At 41.6% G+C, this 17,584-nt stretch overlaps 1 protein-coding gene across 2 annotated transcripts in view; it reads left to right on the forward strand.

The window, feature by feature from the left end:
• Positions 1 to 15,460, forward strand: part of SLC1A1 (solute carrier family 1 member 1) — a 42,841-nt gene extending 27,381 nt beyond the window's left edge. For both annotated transcript variants that reach the window (XM_081176595.1, XM_081176596.1), the window contains exons 6-12: positions 1,385 to 1,492; positions 2,959 to 3,143; positions 4,889 to 4,996; positions 6,563 to 6,685; positions 6,929 to 7,123; positions 9,097 to 9,231; positions 13,085 to 15,460. In XM_081176595.1, coding sequence (XP_081032721.1) covers positions 1,385 to 1,492; positions 2,959 to 3,143; positions 4,889 to 4,996; positions 6,563 to 6,685; positions 6,929 to 7,123; positions 9,097 to 9,231; positions 13,085 to 13,334 — 1,104 coding nt within the window. In that variant the 3' untranslated portion in view covers positions 13,335 to 15,460. The remainder of the gene's footprint in view (positions 1 to 1,384; positions 1,493 to 2,958; positions 3,144 to 4,888; positions 4,997 to 6,562; positions 6,686 to 6,928; positions 7,124 to 9,096; positions 9,232 to 13,084) is intronic.
• The last annotated feature ends 2,124 nt before the right edge of the window (positions 15,461 to 17,584 follow it).

The raw sequence follows: 17,584 nt of genomic DNA on the forward strand, positions 1-17,584 counted from the left end.
TTCCCTTGGCAAAGTTTTCTGGAACAGTCTCACACTTATCGTCTTACACAACAGCAGTTGGCAGGGCAGGGCAGGCAGGGCTTCCCAACAGCAAGCGTTGCTCCTGGTTACCAAAAGGTGGACAGGGAGGAGCAACGAGCGAGGAGCTCAGCACAGGAGCATCAGATTGGCTTTGCTGAGCTTCCTGCACCTTGCCCTTCTGCTTCTCTCTCTTGGTAAGGAGCAGGGATACTCAGGGTCAGGGAGCCAGGTGAGCAACACCACCCCACCAACCAGTGCTTTGTCGTCGTTATTTACACAGGCAACTCCCCATTTGCTTGCAATCAGCATGCTCGCAACCACTGCTGGTCTTTTGGCACACGGCTTGTGTGTGTCCCGCCAATGCGTGCGGTGCCTCAGAACACAACCCCTGTGTAAATGGGGAGTTGCCTCTACTCTGTTTCACACAGGCAACTAGCCTTGTGAAATACAATGAACCCCAAAAGGGAAACATGAAACCAGAGTTTCCCAAACTTTGGTCTCCAGCTGTTTTTAGGACTACAACTCCCATCATCCCTAGGTAGCAGGACCAGTGGTCAGGGATGATGGGAACTGTAGTCCCAAAAAAAAAGTGGAGACCCAAGTTCGGAAACCCTGCATTAAACAAATACTTCATCAAACAAACTCGTTATTATTATTATTATTTAGAAATTTTATTGAAAAAATTCAGATATAACGCAGTAGATACAAAAAGAAGGAGAAAGGAAAAAGAACAAAACACAGAACTGTGTAAAGGCAGAAAAACTATATGCAGATGTACAAAAAATACCCTAACCCATACATGCTTTTATAAATTTGATATTGTTATCCTAATACTGATAGAAATATTAATAGTCTGCAGCATTTTGTATAAATTCATTCCAAATATTGTCGTATTTATCCAAGCAGAGTCTATGTCTGTAAGCAGTCCGTACGCCGGTTGCAAGTGTTATCATATTATCAATCCACTGATTAAAGGAGATCATATCTTTATTCTTCCAGTTCATCAGTATCAGCCTCTTGGCTACCATTAGAGAGCGTAAAATCCATTTTCGTTGTCCTTTTGCTAACTTCCGTACATTAGGTATAAAGAAAACCAAATCATTTATTCCATACAATGTTGGCTCTTGTTCTAACATAACCCTTCATGATGATTTCCTAATATCATATTAGGTATTTCTATCTATGTACACATTATAATGCATCTGCATGTCAGCTGTTGTTGACATGTTGAAACCATAAATAGTATATATCAGCATTCTAGGCCTCACTAAACACCTTCCACCCTGAAAAGAAGTTTAAAAAATAGTTTCCTTGTCAATCCATTATATCCTAAGAATGTAATGTATGTTTTCTTAAATTTCAGTATAAGACCAAGCGTGTAGAAATAACGATCACAACGGAAGTAGACAAAAATGCTACTATTCCTACACCAGACCCACTCTCGACTGTACTGCCAACAGAGATTTCAAAGGTATGATTACTACTGGTTGTTGTATTGCACTGAAACTATTGAAATTATGACGAAAGGGTTAGGGTAGTAAAATTCTGCTTGTTAATGTGATAATTAATAACAGGAATTGAAAAGGATCTACTGGACCACACTGTTAAAAGACCCAAGCTTGTGGTTGAATTCTTTAAGATAATTTGTTCTCCAGAGGCTCCGCATGCAGCCATTTAGTAGCACTACACAAACCAATACTTTCAAAACTATAACCCAGGCAGAGGCATGATCCCTAGCTAACAGGACCAGTGGTCAGGGATGATGGGAATTGTAGTCCAAAACATCTGGAGGGCTGAAGGTTGCCTATGCCTTCTATAACCCAAGGAATAAAGTAGCAAACTAACCAATAAATGAGACGCAGGTGACGCTGTGGGTTAAACCACAGAGCCTAGGACTTGAAATCAGAAGGTCGGCAGTTTGAATCCCCACGACGGGGTGAGCTCCCATCGCTCGGTCCCTGCTCCTGCCAACCTAGCAGTTCGAAAGCACGTCAAAGTGCAAGTAGATAAATAGGTACCGCTCTGGCGGGAAGGTAAACGGTGTTTCCGTGCGCTGCTCTGGTTCGCCAGAAGTGGCTTAGTCAGCAGCCACATGACCCAGAAGCTGTACGCCGGCTCCCTTGGCCAATAAAGCGAGATGAGCACCACAACCCCAGAGTTGGCCACGACTGGACCTAATGGTCAGGGGGCCCTTTCCCTTTACTAACCAATGAACACCAAACAGGCTTAAGTTTCTAGAGTTTCCTGAACGAGAAAGCTGCTTAAGTTTCATATCAAGAAAATGTGTTGTTGGTATTCATATTTTATTGAAAAGATTTCAGTTTAAAGAAATAAAGTGATGCAAAGAAAAAGAGAAATAAAAAGGCACAAAAATATGTAGGGGGGAAATCCACAATATACAAATATATATGAAAAATACCCGAACCCATACATTCTTTTATAAATCTGATATTATTATCCTAATACATATGGGAATATTAATAGCTCACTACATTTTGTCTAGACTTATTCCAAATACAGCCGTGCCTTGGAAGTCAAATGGAATCCGTTCCGGATGTCCGTTCAACTTCCAAAACGTTCGAAAACCAAAGCGCAGCTTCTGATTGGTTGCAGGAAGCTCCTACACCCAACTGGAAGCCCCGTCAGACGTTCGGCTTCCAAAAATAGTTCATAAATCAGAACAGTCACTTCTGGGTTTGTGCTGTTCGGAGCCAAAACGTTTGAGAATTAGGCTGTTCGACTTCCAAGGTACGACTGTATTGTCATATTTATGCAACCAAAGTCTACATCTGTAAAGTGTTCATAATTTGCGAGTGTTATCATATTGTTGATCCATTTATTAAAGGGAATTGTATCTTTATTCTCCCAGTTCATCAATATCAGCCTCTTGGCATTGTTGCTGATTGGTAACTTTTCTCCTTCACTCTCAATCTGCAGAATATAACCAAGGAATACAAAATAGTGGGTTTGTATTCCGATGGTATTAACGTTCTTGGCCTGATAGTCTTTTGCCTTGTCTTCGGAATTGTTATTGGGAAAATGGGAGAAAAGGGGAAGGTGCTGATGGACTTCTTCAATGCACTGAACGATGCCACAATGTACATAGTTCAGATAATAATGTGGTAAGTAGAATGATATCTTGCCCGTACGTTTTGTTACTGTAATGGTATCAGGGGGTTGCTTGAGAGCAATCAGGCAAATGCCTCCCTGGTCTGTTGTAAATCCTTGTTATTGGTGCCAAAAAAACCTTCACCATGCAGAGTGCCACTATTCTGTGGCTCGCTCATTCACTGGCAGAATCTGAGAGTGGGCGGTCCTTAAACCTTCCCCAGCAGAGTAGTTTCTTGACGCCCAGTCTGCGCTTCCCCTCTCTGCGCGGAAGCCTTGTGCGCAAGGAAGGCATGGGTAAAGGGGGACCTCTCTCCTCCCCACTTTGCTCAGGCAAGGTGTCCTGGCACCGCCTTGCATCCTCCAAGCCCTGCACCTCCTCCCCACTAGAGGCGGAACCTCCCTCCTCCGCTGAGGAAGTGCTGCTTCCCACGATCTTTGGGGGCTCTCTGTAATCCATCCGGCTTTTCCCCTCTCGCCCCTGAGCCGATGGCAGTTCCCTGACAGTTATTGAATTCAGGATGATGATAATAATAATAAAGTAATTTACATAAAACTTCTTTCAGAAAGTCGACGTGATTAACAGGTTTATTCCTTGAGTTTTAAAATATTACGCATTTGGCTGTGAAAGCTCTTTCTCCCTCCCCACCTCTTTCGCTTTTCCTCTTCCCCCTCCCCTGAAAGAGGCTATTTATTCAGCTATCAAAGTTACGGAATCGCTGGCGGTCGGGGACGGCATTTTTGGTATTCGTATAATTGAACCCTTGTTGCCAAAGCTATGACACAGCATGGTTTCTGCTCCTAACTTTCAAAAATACATCTCTTCAGAGCTTCTAAGGTTACCAGATGCCCCTGATACCCGGGGACAGTCTCCAGATTTACAAATCAGTCCCCATACAAAATCCATTGAAGTTGACACGTGTCCCCGGATTTACTGAAAAAAATCTGGTAACCTTATCATGACCTCCAACTACCAATGATGGTTTTTGGATGGGCTATAATAGTAAATAGCTGCTTTACTTATTGCTTACCTGATTTCAGTGTTTACCACTTATTTCCATCCCTATACTGTAGCAGTGACACATGTGAAACCTGTGACTGTTTCTTCTGTTATTTTTGTTCTGCATTCTATTGCAATTTGCAAAATTAAAAATTATTATTTTTCGAAAAAGCAATGGAGTGCAGTTGAGAAAATGCACTCCCTTAGAAGCAATCTAGAATTAAATTTCTTTTAGAAAGAAAGAAAGAAAGAAAGAAAGAAAGAAAGAGAAAGAAAGAAAGAAAGAAAGAAAGAAAGAAAGAAAGAAAGAAAGAAAGAAAGAAAGAAAGAAAGATCACTTCTATACAGGGGCATTTCTTTTGTTTTGCAAAGGAATTCCAGCTACACAATGCAGTACTCTCTTTCTCAGCTGTCCAATGTTGATTGACTCATGGATAATTTAGCTGAGATTCCTGCAAAACTCTATGATTCAATGACTTCATGTTTTGCATAATGTTTTGCATAATAGCTCAAATTATGGTGTTCATAAAATGTACCAGTCATGCTAATGTCTTTTTTTTTTTTTTACAACACCGAAAATATGTAATGGTTCATAAATACAACTTGAGAAGCAAATAATTTCAGCCACTTGCTTTCCGTTCATTGTCATATGCATGAAAAAAAAGTTGAACAAATTTGTTGTTTACCATGTTTTTATAGTGAGCTCAATGAAATAACAGTGATCATGGAATATTTTTTATGACGTTTTGTGCATTCCAGGTATATGCCGTTGGGTATTATTTTTTTGATTGCCGGAAAGATAATAGAAGTTGAAGACTGGGAGATTTTTCGCAAACTGGGTCTTTACATGGCTACTGTTCTAAGTGGGTATGTTATTCCTTGAACCGTAATAAAAATGTACTGATTTACTTTTCTTTTTTAATTGATATACAATAGATCGGTTTCTTCTGTAACTGGGTATGAGAGGACATTCGTTTTATAGACGTTCTAATTTCACTGTGCTTCAGAACGACATTGAATTAGAAACGCACTATTTTTATTTCAATTGTCAGCTCCCAGGCAATATAATGGGGGGGGGAGGCCACATGAGGCGGGGGAGGGAAGGCACAGGGTTCCAAGCTGAGTTACATGCATATAAATGGAACTCATACTTTGATTCTGTGGTCACCTAAGGAGTATGGTGGTCAATGTGAGATTTGAATTCTCCCCTCCCCCCATAATTTTTATAAAATTTTCTGTTTAACATTTTAGAATATTCATTTAAACAACCTTAAAATATCAGTGACTTCCATTTTCTCTTTCCTTGGGTTCATTTTGCATAACATAAATCCCCGCATATTTTACATAAACTAAACCATGGGTAGGCAAACTAAGGCCTGGGGGCCGGATCCAGCCCAATCGCCCTCTAAATCCGGCCCGCGGATGGTCCCTGAGTCAGCGTGTTTTTACATGAGTAGAATGTGTCCTTTAATTTAAAATGCATCTCTGGGTTATTTGTGGGGCCTGCCTGGTGTTTTTACATGAGTAGAATGTGTGCTTTTATTTAAAATGCATCTTTGGGTTATTTGTGGGGTATAGGAATTCGTCATTCCCCCCCAAAAAAAAAATATAGTCAGGCCCCCCACAAGGTCTGAGGGACAGCAAACTGGCCCCCTGCTGAAAACGTTTGCTGACCCCTGAACTAAACCATTCAGTATTCCATTATTACACCCATCAAAACTTATTTACACTGTTGAATTTATCTTAATGCTACCAGTGTTTTCAAGTGTACACAATTTCCCAATATGTCGCACCTTGATGCATATGAGTAGATCATACATCAAATCTATAACAATATCAAACAAAATATACAAGTATGTCACATATATGAGATATTGTGGGGGCAATTTTCCAAGTCAAAAACTGCAATAGCTTGGCTGGCTTGCTATGCTTCTGGTAGGTTTTGGAACCCGTTGACAGCACTTCCCTAATGCTTTATTGTCAGGTAATATTTGAAAGGTAAAAAAAAGGGGGGTACCAGTAGGAAGTATGCATGCATGTTAGGAAGCAGCACCTTGGGATCAGGGCCATAGTGGGCGCTGCTTTGCATGCACCTCTGGGTGTGCGGGGAAAGGGAGAGTTACCTGTTGCCTGAATGTCTAGAGATCTATTGCCAATATGGACAGAAAAGCTCGATGGGCCACAATGAAGGACGATAACTCAGTGGGACTCACCTCCCCCTGTGCAAGTGGCGGGGCCGTGAGACCCCGCAACCCCACCTCCTCCTTAAGGCGGAAGTGGCTTTCATATTAATTTGAACAGTTTTAAAAACAGAACTAAATTTCAAAAATGGAGCTGTGATTTCTGCATTGCAAGTGGGCTGGACTAGGTGGGATCCTTCCAACTTTACAGTTCTGTGATTCTGTGATTTCCCCTTCCCCTTTTTCCCCCCAGGCTTGCAATTCATAGTATTGTGATTCTGCCGCTCATGTACTTAATAATAGTCCGGAAAAACCCGTATAAATTTGCCATGGGGATGGCTCAAGCACTTTTGACAGCACTCATGATTTCCTCAAGGTAAGGATAATTTTGATTTAAAAAAAATCTTCTCTTCATATCGAATCATCTTGGAATTAATAGAAATGAATTTAGAAATGATTAAATCTGCCCTCTGTTTTGCCGCGTTAAAATCTACATCTTAATTTCCAGTAGCCCCATAAATTGTTCTCATGCCAGATTAATAGCATTGGCATTTTACTACTATGCTTCTTAAAGTTTTTTCTATATTTTCTCTCCCCCCCCAAAATGTGTGTGATACAGTTCAGCCACTTTACCTGTCACGTTTCGCTGTGCAGAAGAAAAAAACCATGTTGACAAGAGAATTACCCGATTTGTTTTACCAGTAGGCGCTACAATCAACATGGATGGTACCGCCCTTTATGAAGCAGTGGCTGCTGTTTTTATTTCACAACTTAATGACTTAGAACTAGATATTGGCCAAATAGTGACTATTAGGTAAGAATCGTACTCTTGCATGCTTTTCAGTTCTTCTTTCCCAAGCAATGTAACTGCTGACTTTGTTGTCCAGAATGATTCGCACACACAAAGGTGGACCAACCGCAACATGATCTGACATCTCACTGAAAACCTGTAGAGAACAGTGAGATCGGCCATCCCAGTGAAGGGCTAAATCAGCTGTGGAACTGAACAAAGACCGGATTTTCTGACATACCCACAGATACTGGCATTTGACCCGTGCTTTAGGGATGAACTGAGCAGCCTAATTCTGACTCGTTTCAGCCGTAGCCCTGTGTTCTGTGGATTTACAGATGAGCATACCTATTACACAGTAGATACCGTTACACAGCAAGGGATGCGGTTGGCACTGTGGTCTAAACCGCTGAGCCTCTTGGGCTTGCCGATCGGAAGGTCAGTGGTTCGAATCCGCACAACGGGGTGAGCTCCCGCTGCCCTGTCCCAGCTCCAGCCAACCTTGCAGTTTGAAAGCACGCCAGTGCAAGTAGATAAATAGATACCACTGTGGCGGGAAGGTAAACGGTGTTTCCATGCGCTCTAGTTTCCGTCATGATGTCCCATTGCGCCAGTAGCAGTTTAGTCAAGCTGGCCATGTGACATGGAAAGCTGTGGACAAACGCCGGCCTCCCCAAGATGAGCGCCACACCCCATAGTCACCTTTGACTGGACTTAACTGTCCACGGGTCCTTTACCTTTTGTTACACACCACTCCTGTCTCCAGGCAGTGCACGATTCCAGGGGTACCAAGCATGCTTCCCAGGGTCTGTGTTTCCTTTTGGACAGTGGAGACTATGACACCTTTATGATATATGGTTTATTTACACATATATACAACCTGGGTCTAGATGGAGAAAGTTCAGAGCATTTTCATCCCAAGGGAGTCTCTTGCTTCTCCAATAAGCAGGAGAGGCTTGAGTCTCAGAACAGAGAAATCAGCCAAGCTCTCTGCCTGTCCCAGCCAGCCCACATACTTCTCCAAATGATTTCCCTTGCTTACATCATCCAAACTGAAACCCTACATCCCTTAAACCCCTTTTGCCTCTGCCCACTAACACACAACTGGAGGAGGGGTCCATATTCCTCTGAATTATTACTTTATTATTCGGCTGTCTTGTCACTATGCTTTTTACTATGTTTTCACTATGTTTTTATCATTAATGTTCTGTAATGTGTTTTTAATGTTATACACCGCCCTGGGAACTTTTGACAAGGGGCGTATATAAACTGAATAAATCATAATAGTCTTTGCCCTCCCAATGACTTTCTGGGTAGGTAAATGACTCAGTTCTTACTAGCTTTCTTCCCCTTGATGTTTCCTCTTCCAGGTGGTTTCCTGAATGGGGAAAGCTGAGTCCAGCTATTTAAAGTCTGATTTTCAGTTTAACCCTCCAAGCATGGATTAATTCTAACTTTTAAACCCAAGAATTTAGAGGGGATTTAGAGCACCACCACCCCCCCAAAAAAAACCCTCATAGCAATATAAAATGCACTGTTTTAAAACCATTTAATCTTAATATATCAAACAGCAGACCTTGTTGTGAATGTTGTCCCACCTCCTTCAAGGCAGCTAAAATATCTTCCCTCTGGACACCACCGCTAATAAAACTTAAAATGGCTGCAGTGTTCTATGAGGCAAGAAAATCATAGAATCATAGAGTTGGAAGAGACCACAAGGGCCATCGAGTCCAACCCCCAAAAGACACAGATCAATAACAAAAAACAACCTCAACTGGTGTATCCCTTAGAAATCCCTTAAGATTACCGGTACTTCTTGAATTTACAATCATTCAGCAGTCGGAGTTTCCCATAAAGTCAACGTTTTTTAGGATGGTAGGGAATGTTTTTTTAAATAACAACTCTGGTTTAAAAACTTCAAGAAGTGTTTCCATAACTGCACAAGACTGAATGAAGCAGAAACATATCTGATGGCCTTTTCTTGGTTTGGGATGTAGTGTCACAGCAACAGCAGCCAGCATCGGAGCCGCAGGTGTGCCCCAGGCCGGACTAGTTACCATGGTGATTGTCCTGAGTGCTGTCGGACTGCCTGCTGAAGATGTTACCCTCATAATAGCAGTGGACTGGCTTCTGTAAGTGTCTAACCATGAATGTCTCTCGATCCTGTGTCCTCAGTAATGCAGGTACAGTGGTACCTCAGGTTAAGAACTTAATTCGTTCTGGAAGTCTGTTCTTAACCTAAAACTGTTCTTAACCGGAAGCACCACTTTAGCTAATGGGGCCTCCCGCGGCTGCCGTGCCACAGGAGCACAATTTCTGTTCTCATCCTGAAGCAAAGTTCTTAACCTGAGGTACTATTTCTGGGTTAGCGGAGTCTGTAACCTGAAGCGTATGTAACCTGAGGTACCACTGTATCCATAATAAAACATAGGGTAACCTGACAGCGTAGTATTAAAAGGTTGCCTGTGCTAGACCATTAACTTGAGAGCAGATCTGCTGTACATCTTATTATTTGTATCAAAACGTGCAACATACAAATTGCAGCCCTGCTGGGGGGATTACTTATCCGTCCACCCAGTGTGTAGGTTAGAGGGTTCAAAGTTGAACAAATTTGAAAATGTAGAGAAAGGGTGAGGAACCTGTGGTGGATCCACAACTTCCACCATCCCTGATCTTGGGCTATGTCAGTGATGGTCAAACTTGGCCCTCCAGCTGTTTTGGGACTACAGTTCCCATCATCCCTAACCACTGGTCCTGTTAGCTAGGGGTGATGGGAGTTGTCATCCAAAAACAGCTGGAGGGCCAAGTTTGGCCATCACTGGGCTATCTTGACAGGGACTGATGATGGGAATCGGAGTTCAGCAGTCTCTGGAGGGTTTCAGGTTGCCCATTCCTGGTCTAGGTATATCACTAATAAATGTGAAATTGAACACATACTTGACAGTAAGAAGAGAATTTGGCCATTCTTGTGCTTTTTGTATCATATATATGCTGCTAATGATTGAAAACCCACTGCCCCAATTCGGTCCGCAAGTAATAGCTTTGAACCTCTTGGCGAATACAGTAGTTTCCCATTGCAGTCTCTGTTTGAAGTTCTTTTATTCAAGTCTGGGTACCATAAGTAACAGAGCGTTCCAGGAGGCTAAAGAGTTTTCCCAGTGGGTTTTTTAAAAAAATAATATTGCTGTTTCTGACACCACATATGCATTCATTTAGTATTTGGCATGGAGAATGGCCTGTTCCATGTAACATGCAAAAGGCCGTTGCTGGAAGGTGTTGGCATATATCACATTGAAAGATGAGAAGACGAATAACCCCCTGATGTTGTGGGTGGGTTATACAAAGTTAATTAGGTTCTGCAATAGGGTTGCTGGAGTAGACATGGGCACAGAGTTGGCATCTGGGTCTGCTGCAGGGTGGGGTCTGTGTCCATATATGTCATACATCCATAGATTTAGCACATCTGTTGAAGTGGACTGTAGTGGCCCCTGAAAGCTTTGTTAGTCCTTAAGGTGCAGACAACAGACTAGTGTGTTAACCCCTCTACAAACTATCCTAAAATCAGAACAGCATCTACCCACAGGTATTTTCCCCCCAAATCAATATTATTTTCTTAGTTTGATGGTTTGCTACTGAATTCCTGTAGCATTCATTTATATGTCACATTAAAATCTTTACTGAGCCAACTTACAGTTCATTTCTGATCATTATGAAAACACAAAGTTCAGGAACATCGGGAATTTATTTGGAGTATGTATGTACTACTGTTTGATTTGTGAGAGCTTTAGAGTGCGAACTAGAAAATGAGATAGCAAATGTGTCAGTTTCGGGTAAAATATATATTTTCAAGTATTACTTTATAGTTGAATCATGTTCCCGTTTTGTTTCATTATGTAATCAGTTTATTTCTGAATGATTGGTTTTTTTGTTGGCACAAGTTTGGATATTTCACAGTCAAATTTTCCTTGACACTCAGTTAACAATATTAACAAGGAACCCAGCTAATCATTTGGTTTCAAAGCCCCAAGGCAGCCAATTGTATACCTTTTCTTTGCATAGATAGGCATTTACTGTGTACTAGTAAATGAATTCATTGCCATGACAATTGCCTTCTGGCATACACTTGCAATCTTATCTGTTGCATTTATTTTTAGAACACCAAATTCTTTTTGCAGGAAGCACATTGCCCTGGACTATATGCCAGGCCACTTAGCACTTCTGCAGATTGGTTGCCCCAGGGTACCACGTTTATCTTCAGTCTTTCACTTATTACCTCAGATGTGTATCTGAAGAAGTGTGCATGCACACGAAAGCTCATACCAAGAACTAACTTAGTTGGTCTTTAAGGTGCTACTGGAAGGATTTTTTTTTTATTTTGACTATGGCAGACCAACACGCTACCTATCTGTAACTGGTACCTCAGATGTATCATCTTTGTCCTTCCAGGAAGTAACTCATTAGCAGTCATTTAGATTATATGCAAGGTTGTGTGTCTATGGTTGCCAGAGGGAATTTTGCTCCTAACTGCCTAATATGATTTTGGACCCCCAAAAAGCACATTTTTTTAAAAAAAGGAACTCCCAATAGTCTTCCAGGCCTGAATCCTTGGAGAAGGAAATCAACACTAAGCGCATTTTTGCCTACTCAGAGATTGGTTCTACAGAGTTCAATGGTCTGTTTAACCAGTTGTAGAATGTGGTGTTTGTAAGTAAGTAAATTGTGCACTACCGTTCCAATGTAACCCCTGTTTCAAGTGCCTCAAGGCAGTTTTGTCTGTTGTATTCAGAACCAGGCTATGCTGAAGCAGTCAGAGCATAGACTTGATTCTAAGCCATAGCCAAGCCCATTGGCCCCCTGTTTCTGTCCAAGTGTGCCACACAATCAGTTACATAGCATGGGTTGCTAGCGCCCGGAGCTGTGTGGAGTGGGTGGGAGGGAAACGGCAGAGTACACATGCACATTCAACTGTGTAACGGTGTCCATGTCACCCAGGAGATTGCAGCCACAGAGATAAGAAAGGAAGAGTCATTCCCTTCTCTGGAGAGGTCACTTCCTGGTTCACATGGAGAACCTGTTTTCAGTGGAGCCCAGTGACAGAAGTTCGCAGCTGTATGGAGGCAGCACTGGGTGTTGAAATTTTGCACCCCCTAGCAATTTTGCGCCCCTGCCCTTGTGCCCGCCCACCAAGCTATGCCACTGCACACAATCTCCCACTGCCTCTGCCACATATCTCATTTTTGATACAGGTTGGCAACAACAGCATGATCTAGTTGATAGAGGGTATATGAAATCAAGACACTCATTAAGCAATGCCAGTCTGCAGTCCCCAAAAAGGCTAGTGTAGTTACAGAATTTGCTTAGAGCAGAGATCAAATTTGTACAGAACTCTGGGCAGTATTCAACACTAGGACTTTCAGCTGTGCAACAAAATTTGCCCTCCCTCTCCTTTCCCTATGCATTCCCTGAGCATAGAGGGGTTTCCCCAAACCCTTCAGAGCAAATTTTGGGGTGTGTGGGATGTGTGCAGACAGAGGAAGTTGGGAAGTTCCATTGCACAAACAGAAATCCTTGTGCTAGCAGGACAAGTGCCCTCTTAATTTGATTTTAAAAGGGGGGGGGGGAGAAACTTAGTTTCAGGATCCAGTTTGCATCTTTACATGAAAGCATAAATACAAGCAAAAATTTCCAATTGCTGGGGTCCACTTGAAAACTCAGTTCACTCTGAACTTAAAGTTCACGTTGAATTTTTGAAACGCAAATGTTAACATTTGTTCCATGGAGCTTAAAGTTCATATTTTTTAAAAAACTCAGCTTTCAAATGTGATCTTTCCCACGTTTTGTTTGGGTTCTGGTACTGTGCCATTCATTACAAAATCAGCCTTGCAAACTGAAACACTTTGCAGAAGCAGTATAGCTTTTGCCTTTGTAAAAATAGATTGGACCTAGTCAACTTGCCCGGACTAACCCAAAATGTTTATTCCATAGGGATAGATTCAGAACAATGGTGAATGTCCTCGGCGATGCCTTTGGCGCTGGAATTGTGGAGAAGCTCTCGCAAAAGGAACTGGAGCTTATGGACGTTGGTGCTGAAGTCAACATAGTGAACCCTTTTGCCCTGGACAAAGCAACGAAGGATGACAGTGAGGAAACAGAGGCCAAGAAATCTTATGTGAATGGAGCTTTTGCTATTGATAAATCAGACACCATATCATTCACCCAGACATCACAGTTCTGAATGAAATTGACTGACAAGGGAGCCACACTGGATTAAAGGACATGGGAAGGCCCTATGTTGAGCTATATTCTGGGCCCCTCTCACTTCAGACCCCACATGCTGAATTTTTTCTTCTTTGCCTATATTCATACAGGCAAACAGGAAGACACACATCCTGTCTCACAAAACTCCCCTTCTCAGATCTGCCACAACACAATCACCCTGCTCCTTTTCTTGTGCAGGCTATAAGGAGATTTCAGTTTTGCCCACAGCTGAGAATGTGGCCATATCACAACGGGATGGCCAACATGTTGTGTTGATTTCTTCAGGAGCCTCAGTGATAGGTATATTCTCAGCATAGATATGTTCCCTGACAAATACACAACGTCAGGGAACCCTACACAGCTGAGGCCCTACAACAGGCCACGGTCTTACCTGTGTCAGCACCCTCAAGAACATCACCATGCATGAAATCATTTAGCCAACCGAAAGGATAAATGTGTTGCTTTGAAACAGAGGCTCCAGATTTTCCTCAGCTCTTTGTTTTTGAAACATCAAATCATTGAGGGCAGATTGATCCCAGTTGCACAAATATGTATTTTCTTTTAAAGAGCCATCTCTTGAGAATTCTAGGTATCTGCTTGCAATGATCATGCTGATAAGTTGGGATAATAAACCAAAGGATATGGTTTATATCTGAAGCACAGTGCGGCGTTCCCATTCCTCTACTCTGCACATGAAATTCCTTTTTGTTTTTCAAAAAGGAAGACTCTTCTTTTAAAAATAACTTTAAAAGGAATTCTTATTTGAAATTCCATCTCTGACATTTCTCTGCAAATCAGCCAAATGTCCATTCTGGTAGCTAATTAACTGTTAGAGAAAGGAGATGAGACTGGTCCTTCAGTACGTGTGAACTTTTAAAAAGTATGTGTATTATTTTTTTTAATAAACTATATAGTATGGAAATTGGAAATTACTACAAAAGAGCTTTCATTTTCATGTTTTCTTTTACACCATAATTTATAGCAAGACCATATCTGGACTTCAAATGCTAAGTCAATCATAACAGCTTTGCTGTAATTTGAAACTCTCATAATTTAGCTTTCATCATTTATTGGTCCTCTTTTGGAAGTGGCAAGAAGTAACTTCAGAGCTACCAGTATTTATCAGCTCCAGGGAAAACAGATAAAAATAAACCGCATAGCTATTCATGACATAGCTTGTCAACATTTTATGCTTTCAAGAATATACCCACTGAATAATTGCTAGTGGTTAGCTGAGTGTCAGTTTGCCTGATTCTTACTTTCATTTTATAATTTAATCTGAAAGCTTGCAGTGGCCAATATGATAGGCCTCATGACAATAAAAACCCAAACTTTAAAGCAGCCCTCGAATGGTGAAGAACAAATATTAGCATTTTACAAGTGTTCATAGCATAGCGGAGACATATTTTCATGGGCGTGGCTTTTTTATCAAACCATTCCATAATGTTAAACATTTTATCTAATACTTATACCAGGTATTTTAATGGTGCACTTTTTCCTGCAATGAAAATTATTGCAAACTATTTCGAATGCACATCATTTGTTGGCTACCTGACTTGAAACACAGACTAAAATTAAGAGAGAATACCTTTTCTTTTATTTTTTTGTAAATAAGCTTGTGTTAAACCGAAAAATATGCACTTAATTGCTATCAAGAAAAATAAAAATTTCTGTAGCATTAGACAAACTCGGTCTTACACTTTTGTATTCAGTAAATAAGCCAGGATATGTGCCAAAGACAACTGAAACAAACAAACAAAATCACATCTAGCATACATTTTGATAAATTGCACCTTAACTGAGAGGCATAATACTGTATGTATTTAAATATTATAAGCTAAAAATGCAGTGTGCATACAAAGTGAAAGTGTTGATATGTTTATACAAAATGAAGGCGTGTACAGTGTAAATTAGTTCTTTATCTTGTGCACAATTATTTTTTAAAATATATTTGTACAGCTTTGCTACTGCTAGAGACAGAAAAACATCCAGAGCCAGTGGTACTTGTTCTTTTCTTTGCAGCTTTCTTTTTGTAACTCGTCCTTTCACCACTGTACATGTTGCCTTTCTTTCATCTGAATAAACAGTCATCCTGCCTTCAAACTATCCCTGCTCCACATCTGTATGCAGACTTCTCCCTGGGAACAAATACATCACGTGGGCTTCTGCTCATTTGTTCTAGCTGTTAAACTAGAATGGAAGAAAAACAATGCCTGGTTTTTCTGAAGCTGGTTTTGCCAGAGTAGCACTAATAAATATCACAAGGCTATTCCAGAGTGAGTTGTGGCTGGGACCCGTGTTTCCTTGCAACCAGTAAACGTGATTTATTATTAAGTCACCTATATTATAGCAGGTGCTTATAAATCAAAAGAAACAATGATGTATCAGTCCTCACGCTCACGACCAAGACCTAAAGATAAAAGCTTTGGAAACGGGAAGCTCAGGACTAGTATCCAAAATGTGCTTTGGCTGTAGCAAACCCAAGCAATCTGACAATAAACAATAGCGTTAGTCACATAATATGCATATTTAAATCAGGTTGACTGTTTTGATTGTACTTATGTTTCTGTGCACTGCTTTGGGGGGGTGTTCCTTTGGGGATCGAAGGATGAGACGGAAATTAAATAATACTGCTATATCTGTTAATCTTCTAGATTTCTCATGGTTATGCCCATGCGGAATAAATTGTGTACAGCATCATGAACTATGATCACCGTGTACTTGAAGCCTTATTTACCTAGGGATCCATTAGCCACGCCATCCCCTGGACCTCGGAGGAAACAAAAGTACCAGGAAAGCAAAATCTTCTTTGGAGAAAAAGAGTTTATTGAAAATCTGTGCACAGAGATACTCTGTACCCAGAGACAGCCAGCTGGATCTCTCCTGAAAATATACTGGCTGTAAAGCAAGACACTTCAGCAGACTTTCTTATACCCCCAGACTTCCCCAATCGGCTAGCAAATATTGCTTGCTAAACACATTTTATTGCTTGCTAAACATTCCTGTCTTTCTGCTTAGCCAAGCACTCCCTCCCACCTCCTTGTACACGTGTCTTCTTTTGCTAACTAAGCATTCCCTTCGTATCTCTTCTTATTCTTGCATTACTAAGCAGAAGTAAAGCAGGAAACATCTTGCTAGTGGTTTTCGGTTAACAGCAGTTTCTGGCTAGGCAGGAAACGACCTCCTGACCTGTAGCTAACATCAGCAGTTTCAAGTAGCTGGTTAGGCAGAAAACGACCTCCCGACCTGTCTGATTTAGACTTTTGCAAGCAACTGCAATTTTGGGCTGTTTAACCATCCTAGCAGAGTGCAGGAATTTACTATGTGTAGATAGTATTTGAGAGCAACAGAATACAAAGCACAGAAAATATTGAGAGAAACCTTTCCCATCTCCCTTTACTCCGTCCTCTTCTTTTGAACAATCTATTACTTAGATTCGTTCTGGGGTAGGGGTCTATATTCTCTCATTACAGCAATCACGCGAGGTCTCATCATGCGAGACATCATCTTTCCCATCATATGTTGCAAGCATTGCATTAAGCAGGGTATACAGAAGCAGAAAAGCAATAGAAGCATTATTGGGCCTATTCTTCCCACAAATACGATACCGTTCATGCCAACAGAAATACGAGAACATCCATATGACAAGGGCGGTACATATCACTCCTACCCACCAAACCCAATATCTCCATGGTTCCTCCCACCAATATTCAGGGGGTGTGCTCATTGTTGAAGAGCCCACTGATATTTGTGCCCGACTACCTGTTGAGCCTCAAGGATGAGAGCCCCCCGGGAGCTGATGCTTCCACTATGTGGGCAATTTTTCTACTAACCCTGTTGGGTGGATTGAACTCTCGTGCTGCCTCCCTAGTGACCAGAGGTGGCAATTCTTACTGGCACTTGCTTAGCAATTTCAATGCCCACCTGGTTAAGGCTCCCACCCCTGCAATACTTGCATCAAGATAGGTTCCGCCCCATCTATCACCTGGATTAAGAGTAGGACCTGGTCTATCAAATGAGGTTGGTACAGTGCTCTACCTTCCAGACAACAGTTGACTACCCTCCCACAACAGCAAGAGCGGTCCAGAACTAGATAGATTTCGATCGTCTCTGCAGCTTCCCGTAAGAGCACTGTCCACGCGTGCTGGTCAGTGGTGTGGGAGAGGAGCCACAACGGGGCAGTGGGGTGTCTCAATACGGCAATCTCATCAAACCCCAGTTTCCAAT

Source organism: Podarcis bocagei, assembly GCF_964188305.1.
Source record: "Podarcis bocagei genome assembly, chromosome: 17".
NCBI classification, from domain to species: domain Eukaryota; kingdom Metazoa; phylum Chordata; class Lepidosauria; order Squamata; family Lacertidae; genus Podarcis; species Podarcis bocagei.